Source organism: Athene noctua, chromosome 7 (genome assembly GCF_965140245.1).
Source record: "Athene noctua chromosome 7, bAthNoc1.hap1.1, whole genome shotgun sequence".
NCBI classification, from domain to species: Eukaryota; Metazoa; Chordata; class Aves; order Strigiformes; family Strigidae; genus Athene; species Athene noctua.
In genome coordinates this window covers 30727893-30750538 of record NC_134043.1, presented here as the reverse complement: position 1 = coordinate 30750538, position 22646 = coordinate 30727893, and the positions used below count along the sequence as shown (strand labels likewise).

The window sequence follows — 22646 nt, the reverse complement described above, 5'->3', positions numbered from 1 at the left end:
CTCTGGTGTGGGCTCTCCCCATGGCTGCCATCCTTCAGGAAAAGTCTGCCTCAGCGTAGGCTCTCCGTGGGCCACAATTCCTGTCAGGAAAATCTGCTGGCACATGGGCTGGCTGCAGGCGATAACCTCCTCCAGGGCCATGGAGCTCTGTCTTTCCCAACCTTGTCTCTGGTTTTGTTCCCTCCTCCTCTCTCTGTCTAGCATTTTCTGCTCTTCCTTTAATAATTTTTCCCAGGGGCGCCTCCAGCGTCGCTGATGGGCTCTGCCATGGCGGGCGGTGGGTCTGTGGTGGACAGTGTGAACTGTCTGGAACCGGCTGTGCCTGGTGCAGGGCAGCCCCCGCTTCTCCTCACACAGAAGGCCCCCGCTGCTGCCAGCACCTCCCCATTTACACCCTGTAAAAAATGCTTGTTTGCTTCTGTTTTGTCTCCTTCTCACCCTCACTGTGCCACCATTATGTAGGCAAGGAGGAAAATAAGAGATATGCCAGAAGATGTTGCAAACAAAGGGATTAACGGCCCTTTTTCCTGTCATTCCCTTTCTGCTCATAAAGTGAAGGGATTTTCATGACTGCTAGCTATCACCTTTCAGTCCACCGTGAGGTAATAATCAGCCTTTCTATTGATCGGAATTTTTTTTTTTTGTGGTGGTCTACCTCTTTATCGATCATAATTTTGGAGACTGACCTTGATTATAATTAGATCCTTGGAGCGCGGTCGCAGAGGTGAGGAGGCAGTGCCGATCCTCCACACAAAGCAGCTGCCCCTGGGACCTCGCTGGCTGGTGGTGAGTGTGTTGCCTCAAAAGCTGTTGTGAACGTAGGAGGTCAAAAAATGTGGTTAGGTCATGCAATCAATTACTACAAAAGCTGTTGCTAATGATCTGGCCAACTTGTCTTGGGTCTTGGCGTGACTGGCTAGTGACCAGCAAAACTGGGACTGGAATAGTATTTTGTTTTTTACAAATTCTTTAGATTTTTAGGGCGCAGTCCAGCAATATAATTAAGTACATGTGTGTGAACAATGTCACTGATTTTAGTAAGGCTGTTGATGTCCTTATATTTAGGCACAAACTTATTGTTCTTGTTTGAGGCTGTGATCAGTAGCCATCCTGTAGAATTCACTGTGGTTTATATTCTTGCCTTCCAAACCGACTCTGTTCTTCCATTCCAATACACTTGGAGAGCCTGATGGTAGAGGAAGAAAGACCTGCAATTTCCGAACATTTTCCGTTATAAAACTGAGTTTTTCAGCCATTTATAACTTCACCCAAATGTAACTGCTCAGACCAGAATTTCCTGTGCTGGGTATTGTGAGTAAAGCTGATTTTTTGTTAAGAAAACATTAGCTACAAAGTTTCTGTGACCAAGAAAAATGTGGTTTTGTTTTTTTTTTTTAATCTTGGAGGAACTCTGCTGCTCTCATATTTTGGACAAGAAATGCAGGAGAAGAACGTTCTGATCTGAAAGCAGCTACTGGCATTAATGACAATCCTCTTTGCCAGTATCTGAGAATGCAAATAAATTTGATCAAGTCATGAAGTTCTAAAAATTACATATAGCAAGTGATATTCAGTACAATACTGTATTAGAATTTGGCAGCTAAATGCTATCTATATTGAGAACGTACTTCTGTGTGTAACTCCTATATGTGAAAGCACAAAGAACTGGATTATGTCCTTATTTCTGCCACAGAGAAATTGGATGAGACTGGACAAGCCATGTAGAGTACTAAACTGGTCATTAATTTTGCATTCTTCATTCTCAGAATTGAAATGCTGGGGTTTCAACCCCAAGCCCCAAATTAAGGTTGACATATGGGTGATTCCCACAGCCCTGCACAAAGCGGGGGTGAGTTTCCCTTTAAGCTTCCCTCCAGGGTGGGCTGACCTTGCAGACAGAGCCATTGGGTAAATGACCCCAGGTGTCCCCCATTAAGTAACCCAAGGTCAGGTGTCCCACTGAGGGATAAAAGCTGGGACCCCTTGCAGGAGGGGCAGTGTCTGTCTGTGAGGGGGATGCCCTGTGCAGAGTTCCCTGTTGGGGAGGGACCTCCTGCCTCCCTGGGACTGGGCTTCAGTCAGGTCTGGCTTTTGTAAACGTGGGCTGTGTAGAGATTCAGTGTGTGGCTTCCTTGGTCATATGTATTTGCTTTGTTGACTTGGTTGTCTCCTGTCCCTTCTATGGGAGACTGCATTTCACTGTTTATTCCACCCATTGTTGGTTGTGTGGTGTCGTTGTTGGGGTCAGTGGGATTGATGTTGATTATGTATAATCTGACTGACTTGTTTGTATTCCCAGTGCTCACCCATGTACTGACCCTTTTGTATCAAATACAATTTGGTTATTGGTTCATCTTTATGCTGGCTGTGTCCTTTATGCTAGGCTTAATAATTGCTGAAACAAGAATGCCTAATTTTATGACTCTTTAGGTTAGGTTTTTATTTCAGTATTACTCCTATTCCTGCAATCTCCTGACATCTGTAGGAAGCTAGTAAAAAAAGCTGAATATGTGGTGGTTTTGTGAGATATTTTAGCCACTAAAATTATTTTAAAATTTTAGAGAGTTTTGTAAGCCTTGCTGTCTTGCATTTGTGCAATTGGGTTTATCTGCCGTTTATGTCTTAGCAGAGATTTGATGCGATACTTTCATTGTTTTATAATTGCCCTTCACATCTAAACACTGTGTTTTATCCATTGAATGAACCGTGGCTCAGTAGGAACATTGTTACCTTAGGACTTGAAGGAACCTCAAGACACCAAGCAGTCCATTCTCCTATGATGGAAGTAATCTACCCATATACTACAGGACAGGTGTGCTGGGAGCTTTAAGAACTGGCTAATGATGGCTGACGGCTATCAGTTCCAGTCTTTCAAAAACTTTATTGCCAGAAAGTTTTCCTTTGCATTTAACTGAGATTTCCCCTGCCTTAGTGCAATGTAGTTAGTGTTTGTATTAAAACAAACACACAGTTAAGGTTATACAGACAGCTCTGGATTTAACACCTTTTAACCTGAAGGTTGATTTTATATGTGTGAAATGATCAAATGTAGTACATGCAGAGACTGAAAGTATTTTGCATCTGAAGATAACATATTTTTATTTATGGTTCAGTCAAAATAAATTAAAATAATCAATGATTGTTTTGAAAGCAAATTACTGGGAGCACTATATATCTACCATGGCAAGTGCTGAAAAGATGAGTATGTCTTATAGTGCCAGAATGAGTTGTGTAAACATGGGTATTTATATACTCAACAGCAGCAAATCTCTGAGAGTTGTTTTGTTGTTGGGTTTTTTTTTTTCCTTGGCTGAGTCTCCTCTGATCCCACTGCTATCCCAAAGGAGGAGGCGGAGAAAACTAATGTTCCTATCACACATGTTCCATTATTGATTTCTATTCCAATCTACCCAAAGTCTTCTGTGCTGGAAATAATTAGACCCTGTGAACAGAGATGAAGCAAAAATCTATACAATGCTGGATTGCCAGAAATGAAGACAAGGGTGCCTAATTAATGTTGCATATAGAACGCCTTTTGGATGAATGGGCTTCCCTTTCTTAGAAGCAGCTCAACAGTGGTTATGTCACAAATTTGCTGTTAATTAAATAGTGTTCACTGTGTGCCTGTAAAAATGGCATGGAGAAAAAAAACATTGGACAGCAGCAGCGTTTTACAAGAGCTCTGCAATTAAAAGAAAAGCCTGTGAAAAATAAACTTGTGGGCTTCATACTGATGGCAAGACACTTTCTTCCATATGAAATTCACTTTATGGATTGTGTCAAAGCCTTTTAGGAACATCTAGTCACTGAAGGAGTCTGGACATTTCAATGCTGGACTGGAAGTGTGTTGGGAGGGTTAAGGACAGGAAAAATGTTCCTGGGAGGCGAGGCAGGATGAATGACAGGGCAGCTCACATCCGTAGGCAGCTGCAGCCAAGCCAGCAGGTAAAGGCTGTTCAGAAAGCGAGTCGGGGTCTGGAGGAAGACAGTAGATTAACTTTTCTTTGAGTGAAAGGTGGACTGAAGGCGATTTAAGTTAGACTGCAACACATCTTGGGAACTGAGAAGGCAGATATTTAGGAAGAATGTAAGAAAGAGAACTGATCGAAAGTTCACAACAGGCATGCACTCGACTAATAGCAGAAATATCTGGAAGGTATCTGAAGTATCTCAAAGAGATGAAAAGAAAAACCTAAGCTGCATCCATATGACACTGTTTGCTTGTTTGTTTTCTCCCAATTATACAACAATGAAGTTGTTCCTAAAACAGAAAAATCCAGTCTTTTAACTGCATCATAGACAGGCCTGATTCAGTGATTAAGCTTCCTGCAGTTACACCTGCTGTCAGTGGTTTTGCAGTAGGCATCCTCTTCTCCCTCTAGTTTTCCTGAATCCACTTCTGTTGCTTTTTCCCTTGATGTTCCCTTGTTACATTCAGAGGAGCATAGGAGCTTGTTGCTAGCAATAAAAGATACTCCTGTGCTGGTCTTGCTTCTCTGTGGTGCATGGCCAGGTGCATACCAGTGAGGAAGGTCCTCTCTTTTAGAAGCTGAGATAATAGTGTGTGCAGCAACCCTGATGGATTTATCTTTATAGTTATTAGACCATTCATTTTTCTGTGAAGCTGTTCTCCTTTTTAGCAGTCCCCAGAATAACGATGCTATGTGCCTATGCATGCTGCAGAAAACAGCAATGGGATTTTTGGTGTGTCAAAGGTCTCCGATAGTAGAGGGATTCTGGGACAGTTGTTCTTGTAATTTGCAGGCCACTGGCATGCCTTCTTTCAGCCTTTAATTCTCTCCTTTTATCTCTATTCCCTCCTTGCTCTTCTCGATATCTGTTGTGGCCAATCTAAGTGATACGATTGCTCTCTGTGCATCTCTGGAGAACTTAAATAGCATCATTCCCTCCTTCTCTTTTCTTCCTATAAATTCAAAGGAAGTTTCTCTTCTTTAGGCAAAGATAGAAAACATTTCTTTTTCCTCTCTAAGAAACTAGAGAATGCACAAAACTCATGCTCCTTGCTCGAGCAGATGAATTCAACTAATGAATCTTTAGAAATCTTCCTGGACTGTGCCTTAAACTGTAAGAATAGGTGTGGTTTCTGATGAAAATCTAGTTGACATAAATATGTTTTTAGCATGGATTTGATGGAGGGAGTTATTTTTGCCAATATAGTAGAAGCTGTGGTTCTGGTTTAGGGATTTTATGAAATAATTTTAGTGCAGGAGAAAGGTACTATTAAAAAAGATATTTTTATAATAGCATGCCTTCCAGGACCTCTCTTTTCTTCCCATTTGGCTGCTTAGCATCGTCCCTCTCTACTCTCATTCTGTTTTAACAAGCATTTTTTTCTACAAACTGTCAGCTCTGATGCACAGCTGAAATAGGTGCACACACAGATTGTGATTCCTCTCCCCATTGTTGCATTTTGATTCTGAACTCCAGATTTAATCTGTTTAAATAATCTACTCCTGGGACTTAAGTCAACTCCTAGATACTTTTTGATGTTCAAGAAATAGTAAAGCATTACAATAATTTAAATCAAATAACCAAATCCATATGAAATACACTACTAGTTATCTTTCCAACAGATTTATTTTCTTCCCTGGATCCATTTTAAGCTGTACTGCAGTTGCTAAATCAAAAATAAACCAAGATTTCAGTATAGGGTGTGATAAGTGTATGATTTCCATTACATCCCAGTGTGCTACATAATAAAAAATGAAAACATATCACACATTTTGAGTATAGAATTGAAATGGATTTTCTGACCTAGTCCCAGTGAATAGGTGCTAAAGTAATGGCAAAGACTGTAGGTCCTGGACTGTAATTATCATTTGTGTTATTTCTCAGTGGTAGGAGACTTCAGACATGTGGGCACAGTGGGGGGAAAAAAAAAAAAAAAAAAAGGCAGAGTGCTTTTGTCCTTTTTCCCTTGGCCATCAGCAGCAGCCTGACATACCAATGCCTTTGAAGTTATTTTGGGTGTGGGAAAAAGTGATTCACATTGGTAGGGCTTGTTCATATGTTAGCTAGTTGAATTTTGTAACAACACCATCTAAAGTATTTTAGAACATATTTGAGTGTGTTAATCAACTGGAACTTCAAGAGAATGTGAAAACAATTCTGGTTTCACAGAAGTTGGTCATGTTGCTGTTTTGTTTTGTTTGTTGGTTTTTTTTTTTCTTCAGTAGCAGCAGAAACTTGTCTACATAGCATATATTTTAAATTATTAAGAGCATAGAAAGCATCACTGCTTGTTCAGTCCCTCCAGAATCAGTCCTCTGTAGCTGCTGCCCTGAGTTAAATGAATCTCACTGCTGTGTATTTCACATAAAATGGAATTAATACACAATATAATCTGCCTTTCTTTTCTGTTGTAGCTTGGCTTTACATACCTAAAAAGACATTGTAGTCACTGGCAGCGATGACCACCTCTGGAAAATGTGGGCCTTACCTGATGGGAACATCATCATGACAGGTGAAGGTCATACTGATTGGCTTTCAGGCTGCTGCTTCCATCCAAGGTTAGTGCAAACAGTCCCCTGAACTCCCAGTAATCCCTTCTGGGCAGTACTTGTTTGCTCTTTCTTTGTTCACTGGACTGCTTTGATGACTTTCTATTCTCGGTGTAACCCTGCACTCTCTGCTGAATTTCCAAACATGTAGATAAATGCTCCTCTGGCTTTCAGTGTGTTGACTTAAGATTGATTGCTTTTAGTATTTTGTACATCTTAAACTTTGTCCATGTGCCAGTGCACATAACAAGGAGTAATAAGCTTTTTAGGTCTCACAGTATTCATTTTCTCCATGTTCATGCACTATAACAAACACGGTTCCACTATTAATAAAATACTGAAAAGTTGATTTCTTCTTTAGGCATTATTTGTCATATGATTAAGAGTTATTTGAATTTACCTAGAGAATAAGAATATGAGCGTTCCTCCTTCCTCTTTCAGAGCTGAAGCTGAATTAATAAATGAAGGTGAACATTGAAAATGAGAAATAAATATTTAGGTTAAAAGATCCATGGAAATAGGCCAAACATGACAGATTTCTTGGTCATTCTGTTGAAAAATAGTATGCTGCTTTAGTCTCAGAAAAAAAAAATTTATTTGTTGAAACTGAACCTCTATATGTTAAAATGGTTTTGCATCAGTTTTGTGAGGCTGCAGTTGTGATAGTTCTTTACTGTTCATATAATAAAGGTCTGCTAGGCTACTCACCTGAGGTTCACTTATAAAAAGAGCATTATTAAACCTCCAACCTTGTATATTCATTGTATTTATTTTATGAAGCAATATTGGCTCTTTCCTTCATGAGAAGTATCCTATTTGATTTATGTTTCCTTCTGATTTCTGATATTGTAACGAGTTAGCAAATGCACACACAATCCTCTAAATACAAGAAAATCCCCTCCTTTTCAAAACCTCAGGAACGTGCAATCATGTTTCTTGGGGTGGATTAAGTATGCACTTACTCTTTTCTTTCATCTCTTTCTCCTGAAAAGCATTTTCTTAAGATGCTTGTTTCACAATGTTCTCTTTTTCATGTGTATATCCTTAGAAATAATTTTATACATTTAAAATAAGAGAATAATATTTGACTTAATTACATATAATACAGGAGGAGAGAAATGGTAAGCTCAGCTTCTTATTTTAAGATGATAGGAAATTTTTTCTATTACTAAAGGACAGGTTGCACAGAGTTTGTGAGCACACTGGACATTCTAAGTTTAACCTGCAGATAAACAGAATGCTGCCTTACCTCTTACCTGTTATGAATATAAAACTCATCACAGGGGAAGAAAGGAAAATACAATTAGAAGAGCATGTTATCATTTATAAAGCTGCTGGGCATGCTAATCAGATTTCGATAATGCATTGTTACCATGACACCCGCTGACTCAGAGACTCAAAACTATTTTCTCATTAGTCTTTGACCAGAATACAGTCCTTTCAATAGGCTTTCCTATTTCTCAGTCAATTATTGAAATTAAAATGAGTTGAGGTACATCATCATTCTCCTGCAGTATGAATTGACTCCTGCTGAATGCTCTGGAGTGATTCAAAAGCAGTGCAGCTAAAATATTGTCTTCTGTTACTGGATAAAATATATGTGTGACAGAATACATTTAATCATACTTTTTTTTCCTCCTTTTTTTTTTTTTAAGTAGGGAACTTCTATATATCAGGTGTTTGAAAGTAAAAACAATTAAATAAGAATGGAAAGTTCTCAGAATTTTTCTGGAATCAACTGTACTTTTGTTTCCATTCTAAAGATTTTAAAATTATGTTCATCCAAAAGTTGAAAAGAAAAATATTTTTGTGGTGCTGTGCTATTAAACTGTGATTCAGAAATTCGGGTAGAAGTCCCAGACTTCTATATTCTTTCCTTTTTGTCCTCTATTAGATTTCTCCTTTATATTTTTTCTCTCCATCTGTAAAATCAGATTTAGAACAATCTCCACCTCTGATCTGAGAAATAGTCTATGTACAGCCGTGGGACGTGCATGCATGCACAGACACACACAAGACAATGTCAGTTTAAGTGGTGCTTCTGCACATACAAATTACTTAAAATTCCAGAAATCTATTTTTCCATGTTCACAGTGTACTAGTACTTGAACAAGAGTCTTTCTCATGGTTGTCTTTGTGCCATCACTGTGTAAATAGGGGTAAGGATGCAAGTCTTTCTGGTAGCTGTGAAGACCTATAAGATTCAAGCTAAAGCTACTGTTGGGTAAAGGTATGTTTTAGGCTCTGGACCTTGCCTGTTGATTAATACATAATAAATCTGATGATTGTCATTTGAATCTTTCCTAGTACTGATGTACAACAATATCCTTAAATATCATAATGCCATTGAGTCATAGGGGCAAAAAAGCCACTGAGTTTCTGAAGAGTTGTTGGATGGAGGAGTCATATTTTCCCCATCACTGACAATGTGCTTCATTCTAAGATTATTTTTGCTTAAAAACACATCTTCATATCTGAGCAAAGTAAAGTGAGGTGAGAGTACCTGGTTTGTTGAAGCTCTGGAATTTGTGCTGTATAATTTTTTTACACTGTGTTCAGTGCTCTTTGGTCTGTACAAAAGGTCTTAGTCCCTCACATGTTCTCCCTACATGGTAGTGGCTCCCAGGACAATAGATGAAGTGGAGCAGACTAGCTCTGTGCCTGTGAGGAGAGAAGAACATCTCTGTTGTGATGCTCTCTGCAGATCTGAGAGTAGAATTTTGCCTTAAGCTTTTAAAATAAAAATAAAACTTCACTAGTCCCATCATCTACAGAGTACAGTAGCTGGAAGGAGGGTGGAGAACAGTTCTTCCTTTTTTGAAGCTCAGGTGACAACTGGTCAAACTTCAAAAACAAACACTATTTTTTCTTCAGTCTGGCTGAATAGTACTTTGCAGATGAATTAGATGTTGCAAGTTCCTATTGCTCTTGAAAAATTCAGGAATGTTTTTCAATTTATCTTTTATATACGTGAAGGAGAGAGTGAGTCAGAGTGACTCCTGCCACAGCCGTCCACACAGGCTTCATGTTCAAAATCTGGATAGCTGAAGAAGAGCTGTGCAGTGTACCTGGGTCTACCAGGTAACCCAAATGTTTGGAATCACAGACAAAAATCTTCATCTTCTGTCAGTTTCCAGAATAAGCTGAGGATGTTAATGCTGCTCCTTTAAGAACCATACTCTAATTACATTAATGTATTTCATGTCATGTATTAGATCTATTTGTCTTTATTACTAACCTTCCTGGGTGGCTAAAGAATCAAGCTCTGCAGCATAAGAGGTGTTTGTTAATGTACGATAAAATCCCAGTGAACAGTAAAATATTGTGGTTTTGCTCCGCATGTGGTGGTATAATAGGTAATGCCCTTAATATATTCATAAAAATTAATCAAGTCAATTCTTCTAAAATGTTTGTAGCCCTTTTCATGCAAACATTGTTTCAGACTGTGGAATACAATGAATGTCTGAATTGAAAAGAAGTACAAACTGTAGGTTCTTAAAGCTATTTAAAACTTGCACTGGAAATTGTGAATTTGTCAACTCTTTTGTAATGCCCTGTTCACCTGAGACAGAAGCAGAATTGGTTGTATTCTTTCTGTTGCTGCTTCAACTCTCATAATTACTGAGGAAAGAAATCAACACTCTTATAAATTCGTTTATTATACCAAGAAATACCACAGCGGTGATCTTGAACTCTGTGGATTTTCTTTAAGTTCTGTTGCTATTAGAAAACTGGAAGTGGGTATTGTCTCCTCAGTAATTAGAAAAAAAAAAAAAAAAAAAAAGCATAAATACATTCATGCATCAAGCATCTTGAAAAGAAAGGTAGTTAATGTTTGATATCCTAGAAAAAGGTGCCAGTGAGGGGATACAAGAGAAAGATGAGGTATTGGGCTAAGCAAACAATCCATGTTCTGAAAGAACAGAAGCACCTCTAGATTGTATCTCTTGAAGATGAAGGAGGTGATGTTACCCTGATGGAAATCTGTGCATAGATAGATGAGAAAGACAACCCTCTAGAGAGAGGGTGCAGAAGGAATTAGCAAAATATATTGAGGATGGATGTGAGGACTCGGTGCTCAAATGGGTTGGGGTGGGAATAGCAACTCCAGGTGGGCTTGAATTCACACAAGAAGCTTTTAGGGGAGTTCTGTAGCACATCAGAGCAGGCTATGGAGTGGCAGTGATTCTGGTGCTCCCCGAGTGACTGGGGAGTTATGGGTAGTCAGCCGCAAAACATTTATGAATGCTTGGTCTGCAGAAAGCTCTAAGCACCCAGTCTCTAAAATCAAGGTCTCTTTCAGCTGCATAAAGCTGAGCATCACAGAGTCACCGCTGAACTTACATTGGCCAATGCGTAAGCAGCCAAAAGCTGTGAAATCTGCTCCTGATTTTAGCTATGCCCGGTCTCTAGCGGAAATTTAAGGCTCGAAATGGAGAACACAGGATACAATTTGGAAAATCCAGTTGGATGCTCAGAACCTCTTCCAGGCTCTAAGTCTGTGGTGCTGTGAGTGACTGAGCACTCTGGTAGCCTCTTAAGTCTAAGTCCAAAATGCTGCTGACAATTCTGAGTGAGAGAAAGGGGACAGGATATTGCTATTTTCTCAAAGTCTTAAACAGCAGCGACTGGTAAATCAAAACTGTGGAAGTAAGACTCTGTCAAGGTGTAACTTTTAAGTAAATTCCTGAACAGAACTGAAGTGAGAGTAAAGTGAGAAACTGAAATGAACTCTTGTTCAGGTAAGTTCCTGATTTAGTTTTTTAATTTTGGGGGGTTTTTGTCATTTGGGCTTCTGAAGAAACTATCCAGAGATTAATTTCAGTATGAAAAAAGGATAGACTACAAAGCCCAGAACAGTAGTTGAGGAATGGAGGAAGGGTGTAGGGAAACCTCTGAGGACTGCTGGGAGAGAGGGGCAAAATTCAGGTGGGAAGGCATTCACAGAAAAGAGTGGCAGGCCAGATTTCAAGCCAGCCAAGATCAGTTGTCCAGAGGTAACAGGCAGAATCTGACACTGCTCATTGCTCACTGCATCTCAGAGGACTTGTGCATGGAGAAGCGGAGAAACGTTGAGGAGCAAAGTCAGACTTGACAGCTTGGCAGGTACATGTACAATTTCAGAATTTCACAGCGGACACAATTTTGTAGCTTGAGAGCCCGAAGTGCTTTGATTATCAAGGTGAATTATACCAATCTTCTTGCCAATCCTTCTCATATATCAGTGTGTAGTGAGAAACAAAACATCTACAGGGTATGAAGAGAGTCAGACAATCTGATGCTAATAATAAATGGCTGCTTTCTTTTTGGTTACAATTTGCTAATAATATTTTTTAAATAAATAAAACTGTACATGGCTCATGAAGCCTCAGCAAGTGAAAAGCTTTTAATGACATATTGAGTGTCTAGGTTCTTTAATTACAATAACAGGATCATTTTAAATATTATACTGACATCAAATATATTCCTCCTCATACTTTCAAAATTCCTAATGCTAGTCTTAGATTTATTTTTATTTCTATGAGAAGAAATAGGAATTATCTATTATGCCATTTTGTTTAATGTACTGACTTTCAAGTATTGATGCTGTAGTTAATCTGGTGAAAATAGGGAGACTTTCAGATCAAACAGTTACTGTTTAAGTTATGATTCCAGGGTCTACAAAGCTAATGTTTGTTAGTTTTAGTTAAATACAGCAGCATTTGTCTGTATGCAAGCTGTAATTTAACATTAAGTTGTGTGCTTTGACTATGCTACCGGAGGCTCTTTCTAGTTAGGGATCATCACATACACTTTTGGGGCTCTTCAAGAATGGAAGAAAGGATTCAGTGATTTTAAAGTTTTCATTTTTGTTACCACCTGTCGCTTAGAGCCACTGCCCAGGCTGGGTTAAATCACGCTAAGGTAACACCACATGTGTTAACCCACTCAGAACCAAAGGAAGCCCTCTGAGATGTTGAGGGAGGAACAGGTTGAGAATTCACCTCCATCAGGGACACTTCCAAATTCCATTATGGAAAAGTTTCAGCTGTGATGTGCTCAGGTACCATCCTGTTTGCTGTGGTACTGTCCTGTTTGCTGTCCTCTAGATTGTGTTTCAGGTGGCGTTAAAGAGCTCTGTGTGTTTTCATGGGTTTACTGCTCAATCCAAAACCTGTCTATGCAGTCCCTGGGCCTCCTGGATAATTCACTGTGTAGGCATTGTATTGCTCTGCAGTACGCTTCCAGTTTGTGAACTCCTTCCAGACAAGTCAGGAGTACTGAGCACATGGAGCCCAGGTGGCCTGCAGATGTGCAGCCAGTGCAATACATCCCAGAACTGTGTTCTACTGGATTCATTATGGACAACAGAGGTTTCTGTCTACAAAAATCTTGGAAAAAGCTGAAATAATTTCATGATCTCTTTAAATTATGGAGTACCATTTAATTGCATCTTTCAGCCTGAGAGTAAGGAACTGAAATGAGAAAAAACTAGCATTTGTAGGTAAACATGTGGGAGGAAGGGATCTTACTGCCCTGAGAGGTTTCACAGGGGTCACTGATAAGAGAAACTCTGTGTTCAAATGAAGACTAAGACTAGTCAGGCAAGCTGCTGTGCACATCTGAGAGCCAGGGAAGGGGATGAAGGAAAACGTCAGCGTTCACCCTTTCTGTCTGGCCACTGAGCCAACCAGATTTATGGTCCTCTCAGTGAAAGGATCTTGGAGATTACTGCAAATACATGGTCTACAAATAGGGAGCTTCAGAAGACTTTTTCTGCTAGTTTTTGAATCATAAATGCCAAACTCCACATTATACATTAAACAAGGCTGGGACTTAAAAGACTTTAACACCCCTTTAAGCATTAACATAAGAAAGAGTTGTAAGACTCGTATTAATCACAAAGGTCTCTGTTGGCTATGAGTGGAATAGAATTATTCTGATTTGTGTCTTGAAATAGAGACTTTAAAACCTAATTCAGTGTTCACTGAAGAAACAGATGGTTTTTATTTATCCTTTTATTACTATTGATAGCTATTAAAGAAATGCAAGATAGTCTGCTACATTTTAGTTAGGACTTTTGAATGGCATTTGTATTGAAAAGGCATAATGATTTAATTTCTTAGGAAATGTTGGATTCTTATATAGTTCAACAAAGCCTTTAGTCACCGGATTACATATTCATTTTAAGAATAGTTAGAAACTTATTTTGAGTGGCATGATTAATTTTCAGTCATCTAACTGGCATTATGTAACACATATTTAGCAACCTGGACATTTGTTAAGATGTTTTATCAAACTGAGCTAATACAGGAAGTCAAAAGGAAAAAAAGTTGCATTCATTTCTTCTGCAAAGAAAAAAGCATTTCAGAAGTCTTTCAGTCGGTTCCCCAGTATACAGTATTAACCATGTACTTAGTGTTTTCAAGTATAGCAAAATTTTAATTTCAGAAGTAGCTCTGTTTATTTCAAAATCTTTGGCAAGCTTCATACTTTTAATACAAGGAAACAGTCTTCACATAACTTCATTCTCTCTCAGGCCTACAAAGTCTACTGTTTTTATTTCACAAGCATGTTTGAGTGGGTGGGCATTAGATTTCCTTTGGGATTCTCAATCTCATTATTTTTATCAATAAAAAGCCTCTGCTGGACAAAGGAATAAATCACATATGAGTGAAATATGAGAGATTACATGAGAAGCTCAGCTTTCGCTTAGTCTAATCCAATATCTTTGGCCAAACATCTCAATGTCAAAAGCTTTATAAGTATTCTACAGGATCAGTCTGGCAAAGAGAAATCAATAACCAGGTAATGGATTTGATTAAAATTTTTCCCCTTCCACCCACTCCCACAAGCCAAATGTTTCTACCCATACTAATCTCTTCTGGCACATGCAACTGTTGGTTATTCTCTGTGGGTTTGGGGGATGTGTATATATATATATAATATGGTTTATATAATTTCAGAGGGCTGTGATAACTGCTGGTGAGTATCTGTTTTAAGAAAAAGCTATGTTTGTATCTCATTTTATTTTTCTTTAGAGAGATCAGTTCTGCAATGTGTATTTGGAAAATACAAGATGATAGTAATTGTGAATTTGCTACACATTTAGATACTCCTTTGTTGTGCAGAAGTTGCTTTTTTTCTGCTACTCTTGCCATGTTGAAGAGTGTTTTCTTACACAGGCCAAGGTACCCAGCAGATATCCAAACTTCTGGAGATTTTCTTTGTTGCCAAATCACCAGACCTTTTGATTTCTCTTTGAGATGGTTATGGCAGACCAAGGGCCATCTAGAACTTTGACTTCAGAAACATTAATAATGAGACCATTAGTGTTTTGCCAGGATGTTACCTCTGCTTTAAAGAACTAGTTTTCCACATCAATAGAAAGACAAAAGTTTCTATTGCATGCATTTTGAAGTTGAGTCACAGCTGCTTTAACTGTAGATATTTGTTTGGACTTTGCATCACTTTTTCTATTTTTAAATATATCCTTCAGTTACCAGAGCTGTCCTTGAAAACTATTCTAAACTAGAAATACTTTGCAGAACAAAATGCAACTTCTTTCTTTTATAACAAGAACCTTAAGAGTCTATCATTATATATTGATTTTAAAAAGAAAGCAGTCTGCAGTTCCATGGTGTGGTTACTGAATAGGCTTCACTTTTCATCCAGAATGGCCATGCTTTAATGAAAAATTACCTTTGGCTTCTATTTCTTGGTTGGTGGAAATATTGACCACTCAAAGTTAGAGTGATTCACTAATAATATCTCCATTACAATAATTCAGCAAACAGCAGGAGAGAGAAATGCTGATGACAGTTGAGGAGAGGAAAGGGAGGAAACTGGCTGACAGAAGAAGCAGTCATCCTATTGAGCAATTCAAATGTGTATTTGAAATAAATACAGGATGAAAATATATTGTCATAAAATGCTGCCCTTTTATGAAACCGTGCTCTGAAGTTATTTTCACAGGTGGCTTTACGCACTTACCAAATTTCAAAAACAGTGATTTAAAGCCTATTGAAGTTTTTGTGTAAAACCAGTAAATACTAGGAAACCTTTCCAATATTTAAGATAAACAACGACATACTTTTGAAGACCAAAGATTTTTATATCACAGGCATTTTGTGGATTGTTTTGTTAGGTATTTTCTGCTGGTTAGCACACATGGCTCAGATTTTTAAAAAGGTCTTGTACAGTGGGAGCTGGTTAAAAGGTGTTTGGAGTCTGGCTGTGGTGTTTTAAGTGCTTTGCTGTAGCCTTTAAGGCATTATTGTAACTGAAATGAAGCAAGATCTCTTGCATTTTAGAAATCAATGAATGCATGCCTACACCAATTTTTTTTCTCTTTTTTGTTTCTTGTATGTTGCTAAGGAGTTGCAGTTATAAACATTGTGAAAAGTGTAGTTGGTTTCTTCATTTTTATGTTTTGTCTTCTGTATGTTAGTTTTCTTTTGTGTGTGGAATACATAGTGAGAAATTTCATTTCTCTTTGTCTTGGTAGAGGGAGAAAGGAATGTGGTTTCTGAACTGTAAGTCCTCTTCCGCAGGGCGTTTATATGAGCATATGCCCACTTCCAGGCAACAAACCAAATTATACATTTTTCCTGAGTTCCCCAGAGTTAAGACTATCCGAGTGGCAGCTTGCTTTCAGTGAAAGTGAAGACTATGCTAGGAAGGACAGTTAAAATGTATGTAAAAGGGCAAAGAAAAGAGTTGGAGGCAGTCTGCTTCAAAGGGGTTTTACCCAGACTTACAAAAAAATCCAGAGAAATACTCAGACAAACATCAGTGACATCAACCCCTGACCAGCTCTCTGCACTTGCTGGAGGACGCTGGGTCCCCACCACCGCCCTAGGCAGATGTGACACCAGAAGCAGCACATCCTTACAGCTTTCTCCACTCCGAGCGAGCAGCAGCTGCTCCCGCAGTCGCTCAGCTGCCGGTGCCGAGTGACACCCCACAGATGGTTTACTCCTAAGGAGGGGACGGGGGGCCAGAGGGAAGGACTCAGTCTACAGGTCACTGGCCAGAAATATCAGCAGCTTGAAAAATGGAGAATGTGATAACACAGAACCCTCGCTTCTGTAACTTTCTACTGAAAAAGTTATTAATTTGTATAGCTATAGGTATGAGGAAGGGTTGCTTTCCCCTCACAGAGCAGCACCTCTTGATTTTACTCATTATTTTTAATCATGTAATATGTTATATTGCATGATATTTCTATACTTTTCTATGTAGCAAATATATAATCAGAACTTTTTTTTCTTCTCAGATGTTAAGAGTCTGGCCAGTCTTACACACATGCACACTCAATCTCCCATTCACACATGCACACATTCTCCCAAATAAAATTGAATACTTGGCCACAATTTTTCAAAGACTTTTCCCTGAGAAAGTGAGAGGGGGTGCCAGAGGATTGGTATGTCAACACTCGAGTTTTGGTTTTGAAACAGTTTTAATATGATCTTAGCGGATTCCATTTTGTCAGATCAATTTAATTTAAACTCAGGATTCCTTAGGCAGTTCTTACAGGGCTTCTGTGGTTTCTTTTATCTAATCTTTACCTTGTTCATTTGCTATCTTTTTTCTTTTTTTTTTTTTACAGATGAACTAATGACATTTTTACTGATTAATTTGTTACCCCTCCATCACTAATATGAAACACCTCTTTAAAACCTCTTTCAAAAAGACTTCAATCTTCATATCCACAGTATGAAGTATTTGACCTCGGATGCATTTGAACTCTTAATGGGAATAGAAAGATAGTTAGTCTTTGTATAATACTATTTAAATTATTATTTATATATCTTATCTTTATAATATGTCACTTAAATTTTATGCTTGTCTATAAGGTAAATGGTTTTCAAATGTTCTGAATGCTTTGCTTACATAGAAATAATTTCATTATTCTTAAATTATGTCTTGTGTTCTACACTCTCTTATTATCCAAATTTTAGACCTGAAAACAGCCATATTTAATATTGGGAGCATTAAACCAGTCTGATCATATTGGGTGAAAAGGCATTGTCCTTATCAGTTTCACAGAACAGGTGTCAAGTTTAATCATTCTCTTTACAACTAAAGTTTCTACAGTTATTCAAATTCAGGAATATTTTGATGTGATTGATTTGACTCAGAAATTAAGAGGAAACGTTCTGATCAGCTGTGTGAGTAATTAGATGTGGTGTTTACTTGAAAGAAAGAAACTAATTTCTATATGATAACCACTTATATAGAGAAAGGGAGGAGGGATATGCAATTGAAACCTCTTTATAGAGTACCAATAAAATGGTATACTTCTAAACCTATTAGTTCAGGTTCAGTGAAGCCATGAATATGTTCTGTGACAGTTGCAGAAAATTGCCTGCTCTTCGAGGAGTTCTTGGGTTTCATTTCCTACACATTGCCATTATTTTCAGATTCTGCTGGTCCTGGTACAGCTGCTGCCTAGAGTCACCAGAAGCAATTCAGTTTTGCAGTGAGAAAAATGTTTACTGTGGTGGCTTCAGATGTGGAGTAGTTTAGATTGTCTTCTAGCTTCATCAGCATTCCCATTTGAGGATGGGGACTTAGAATTACAGAGAGCTAGCTGCCTCCTCGCTTGGGTTGGTCTCAGTTTTGCTGGTCTGATCGTGTGTTTCTGTTGAACATGTCACTCTCATTCTATTCTGAGTCTTTATACGCGTCAAAACATCTCTCTTAATAGAATCTCTTGTGTTATGTTTCTTTGAATGCAATTATAATCTTGATGCCTTTAACACTTTTGTTTCATTATTGTTTTCTTCTGTGCAATAGAGGCAATTGTTTTTTCCCTGAAGTCTGCTGCAAGTGTTCTAGTGGAGTAGCTAAGAGATATCCATGTTTGTTATATTGTTAAAATGTGTGTTTCCTAAAGTGTAGCTGTTAAAATAACAAACATTAGTGTTTGAGTTGCTAGAGAATGGGAATTCAATTGAGGCAATGTCTAAGATATTTGAATTGGAAATAAACCCCAAATATTTAGAATGTTTGCAAAAATTGAATTGTACTGAAATGTCTGTTTTCAGGGTTGGAGGCTTAGATTTTGTATAAATATCACTTTGATACTTTTAAAAAAGATTTTAGAAGGTGAGGGAGGTTTTTTATCACTAAGACTGACTTACTTGGTTACATTTCTGGCTTGAACTATTTAGGCAGAGGTTCAAATCCCTGTGTTGTCCAATGCTGCAGGTTCTTTCCTATGCCCGTGCCAGTGCTATGGCTAGCTTCTGTGGACGGGGAGGATACTGAGCCTTTCCTCCTCAGTCTGTATGCAGCCACTAACTGCCAGTCCCTGGACTTGGACAGCTCTGGTGCAGTGAGCCCATTCAGAGAACTTGACTGCCAGGAAACTTCCTTTCCTTTTTTTTTTTTTTTTTTTTTTTCTGCAGGATTATTTTTCTGCTAATATAGTGCTAATGAGAGGAATGTGTGGCTGAAGAATGCAATGTGAGGCCTCATCCTAGTCACAGTCATCTACCCAGAATGAAAAATAGTGCTCTGAATTAGATGGAGGAAAAACTTGATTACTGATTTGTCATGTTTGAAGTCAGGACCTTCCCTTTTGTACAGTAGCATCAGTGTCTTTCATTTAGTTAATCTTGCCAAAAATGATCTAACCAGTACAGTTCAGTAGATGTTGGAACAATGAGTACTTGACTGGTTTGTGATGCATTACCTTTAATTAGGCACTTTACCTCAAATACACAAGATTCATCCTTATAAGATTTTAAATATGGTTGTTTTAGTCCTGGATACTATTTAATTTCATTGTATATCTGTAACATTTCCTAATGTGTTTCTTCTGTACTTAATATATATTTTTAGTAAACCATGTGGAATTTATGCTCTAACCCTTGGGAAGTATATTTTGGAATCGATGCATGGAGATTTTGGATTTTCTGGCATGAATCACAAATTCTTGTTAGCATGCGATAGGTTTAATGGTGGAAGTAAGGAAAATTTTTCTTGAATACAAACTCCAGAGATTAATTGTGACGTCATTTATCTGTTGTATTTATGTATTTTCCCTCAAGCTGTATTGTTGCAGTAATTTGGATAACTTTGGGTACAAAACGGTTGCGACAGCAGAAGTAACAGGAGGTGATGACTAACTGTGAATGAGCACTGGGGCTTGTTTGACCATAGGAAGACATGGATGTGGAACCATGTTCTTAGCTTGTAACTGTATTCTTTGCATTTGAGTAATGTATCTATAAAATGAATGAGGAACACAAAGAAAGAAGGCCACAGTATGTATGTCCACACTTTAGATCAACTTTGAGAATTGTCGGGTTAGAGGTTTTGGGGTTTTTTGAGTTTTCCCGCTTTTCTTGAGCAATCAGGTGTTAGACTGCGTGGCCTCATGAATAAAAGTTCAGTTTTCATACAAAGCCCTTTTATGAAAGTGTGGAAGATTATATTAATTTTGCTTTCTCTTGTACTAACCCAGGATTTGGTTCATGTTCAGAATTTCCATTCTTCCTCCACTATGAGACTTATTGCTGTTGATCACGGTATCCATTAACGAATTCCCTGCCTTTTGTTATGTTTGCATCTCCAGAGTATGTCTCAGTGAAATCATCAGTTACCCAAAATACAAACACTTGGCTGGTGCACCATCCTATGTGATTTCTTGGGCTTTGCTGTCAAGATTGTTACACAGTGGGAGTTAAACATTCTTCCAGGTACCTGGGAAATGTTCAAATTCCAGTGCAGAACTTTTCACAGGCTGTGAAATCTCTATGCAGTCACTGAAATCTCTATGCATGTGAATATGCAGCTTAAAAATGATGCTTTGTACAAAGATGCAAATGAGATTAATGGCTGTGGTTCATTACTGGCTATTGATTGAGATTAGTCATTACTGGACAACCATTTGGGGTTGATAATGGATTTGAAATGACTGATCCACAACTTTGCATTTAAGAGGAACTGTGACACAGGATTATCATTGTTAATATAGGTCATAAATCTGTTCTATACATGGAATTCATGTATCTGAATTCCTTCCAAACTACATTTTTCCCTACTTCAACAGCCTTTCATTAAAATTTCAGGTTTTGGAGCGATTCCAATGCAAGAAAAATGACCCATGCTGGATGGGATGGGTGTTGAGATTAAGTATCGCAAAGTGATAGTATGCTGTTTAATGTATGTTATCGATATTGATTGGTATTATATATGATTTTATGTGGCTTAAATACACTAATTTATTTTTTAAATGTAATAGTGTATAGGAAGACTAACTTACAGTGGCGTTGTTTGAGAGAAAGTGTAGAAATGGTACAGAATAGGTATTGTTTCTGGAAGATATAGTAGTTTTGAAGTTTACTCAGAATGATAAGATTCTAAATATAATTACGAAGAATTATAATTATTTTACCTGAAATTACTCCATTAATTTAATAAGATTTAAAATTTACTTGGCAATGTCTTAAAGCAAGATGGCACAAATGGACCCAGAAACACTGTTTGCCTTCATCATAAGTAACCTTTGTAATTGTTGGAGAAATCACTGGCTAGGGTCCCTGCTTCAAACAAGATGACCAAATGCTCCTGCCCCTTGGTAAATAGGTGTAGAATTTTCGTGTTGGATGCTGGACATGTACTGACAGAAAGCTTTTAGAAGAGACATGATTTCTTTATTTTTATTGTTGTTAAAAAGGGAATTATTCATTGGTCTTTAAATCTTGCATAGAGCCTGTATTGTCTAGTGCCTGCTGTCCTGCTGACATGCATTTTGGTACATCTAATCTCCAACTTTCCGTTTTTATTTCTTACCTTCTTACCAAAGCCTCCTAAAAGGCAATTTTACATGTACTAAAAACTGCCTTCTACCAGATGCCTAAATTATTTTCACATCTCATTTAACCACTTTTAATTACATGACATTGAAAGAGAGCTAACTAATTTTTTACACAGTAAAAAGATGAGCTTGCAATGAATGGTAACGCACTCACTATTTTGTGGGGGTACCAAGCTAATCTTAGCAAGATAACAGATTTGAATGTCGCAGGCCTGACAGTGATCTGTATAGATTATAACCTGAATTGAAGCAATATGCTACCTTGTGGACATAACAAAAAAAACCCAACAAACCACATTAATCATAATGATCCTGAATGCAGAGTGTTTAGAGCAGGTCAAACCCTCGAAATAAAGGAATAATTGTGCACTGGGACAGACAAGCTGGTAAGAGCAGTGGGAAGGGTACCAGGTGAAACAGGATTTCTGTGTGGGTGTGTGGTTAGATACACCAACTTCTGTCATCAGTACTCAGTTCAGAAAGGGAAAATGTTTTAAAAGATGGAGGACTTGCTAGGTTAAACCTGTTTATAAATTACTTGAATTTGTTGTATAAACCATACTGGGTCTCTTTTTGGTAGTAGCAGCATGTTATATTTAAATTACCACAGATGTGAAACAGTCACTTTTGAAGTATAATGTAGCCTCAAGGAAGTTTTAATAAAGAGGGTGAACTTCATTAAAACAAAGTATTACTACTTTTATGATACCTAGTCCCAGTGTATGTCTTACCTAGGAGCAGTGACAAGTGGTGCTGTGCCCAAAGACTGCTTCATTTTTTTCCCTTGATGTCAACACACAGCTGTCAGCGAGGTAGAATGGCAGGCAAAAACAGTTATCCTGTCCTGGGTCAATATATAAGCATGAAATATGATAAAAAGATCTAGCAATTAGGTAATGTAGAATGAAAAATTACCTTGAGTTTTGCACTTGGCATACTGTGCATTGACAGTTTTCTGAAGCTTTCCAGCCAATAGCCTTGTGTCACAGGCTTTTGCAGGATGGTTGCATTTTTCTTCTCAGGCAAAAAGCCATGCACCTATCCACTGTCCACCGTCGGCTGGTTGCTGCCATGCTTCCTGGCTTTGAAACTTCTTAATTGTTTATAGAATGTCAGTTTATGATTGATTTTGCATTTTTGAAATTTAATTATTTTTCTCAGCTTTGGTGATAAATGAGGAAAAGAAAAGGTATTTTCTTATTTCTACTGCTGAGCATTTGGGCATTCACCTTCTGTATAAATGACATTTTATGTCTATTAATAAAACAGAAGTAAAAATAGGCTTAAGATTATTCCAAAGGATGAGATATATT

At 38.0% G+C, this 22646-nt stretch overlaps 1 protein-coding gene across 1 annotated transcript in view; it reads left to right on the top strand.

Moving 5' to 3' along the window:
* Window positions 1–22646, top strand: part of SPAG16 (sperm associated antigen 16) — a 417235-nt gene that overhangs the window by 200798 nt on the left and 193791 nt on the right. The window contains 1 exon segment of the mRNA XM_074910337.1: window positions 6387–6530. Within this exon segment, the coding sequence (XP_074766438.1) occupies window positions 6387–6530 (144 nt within the window).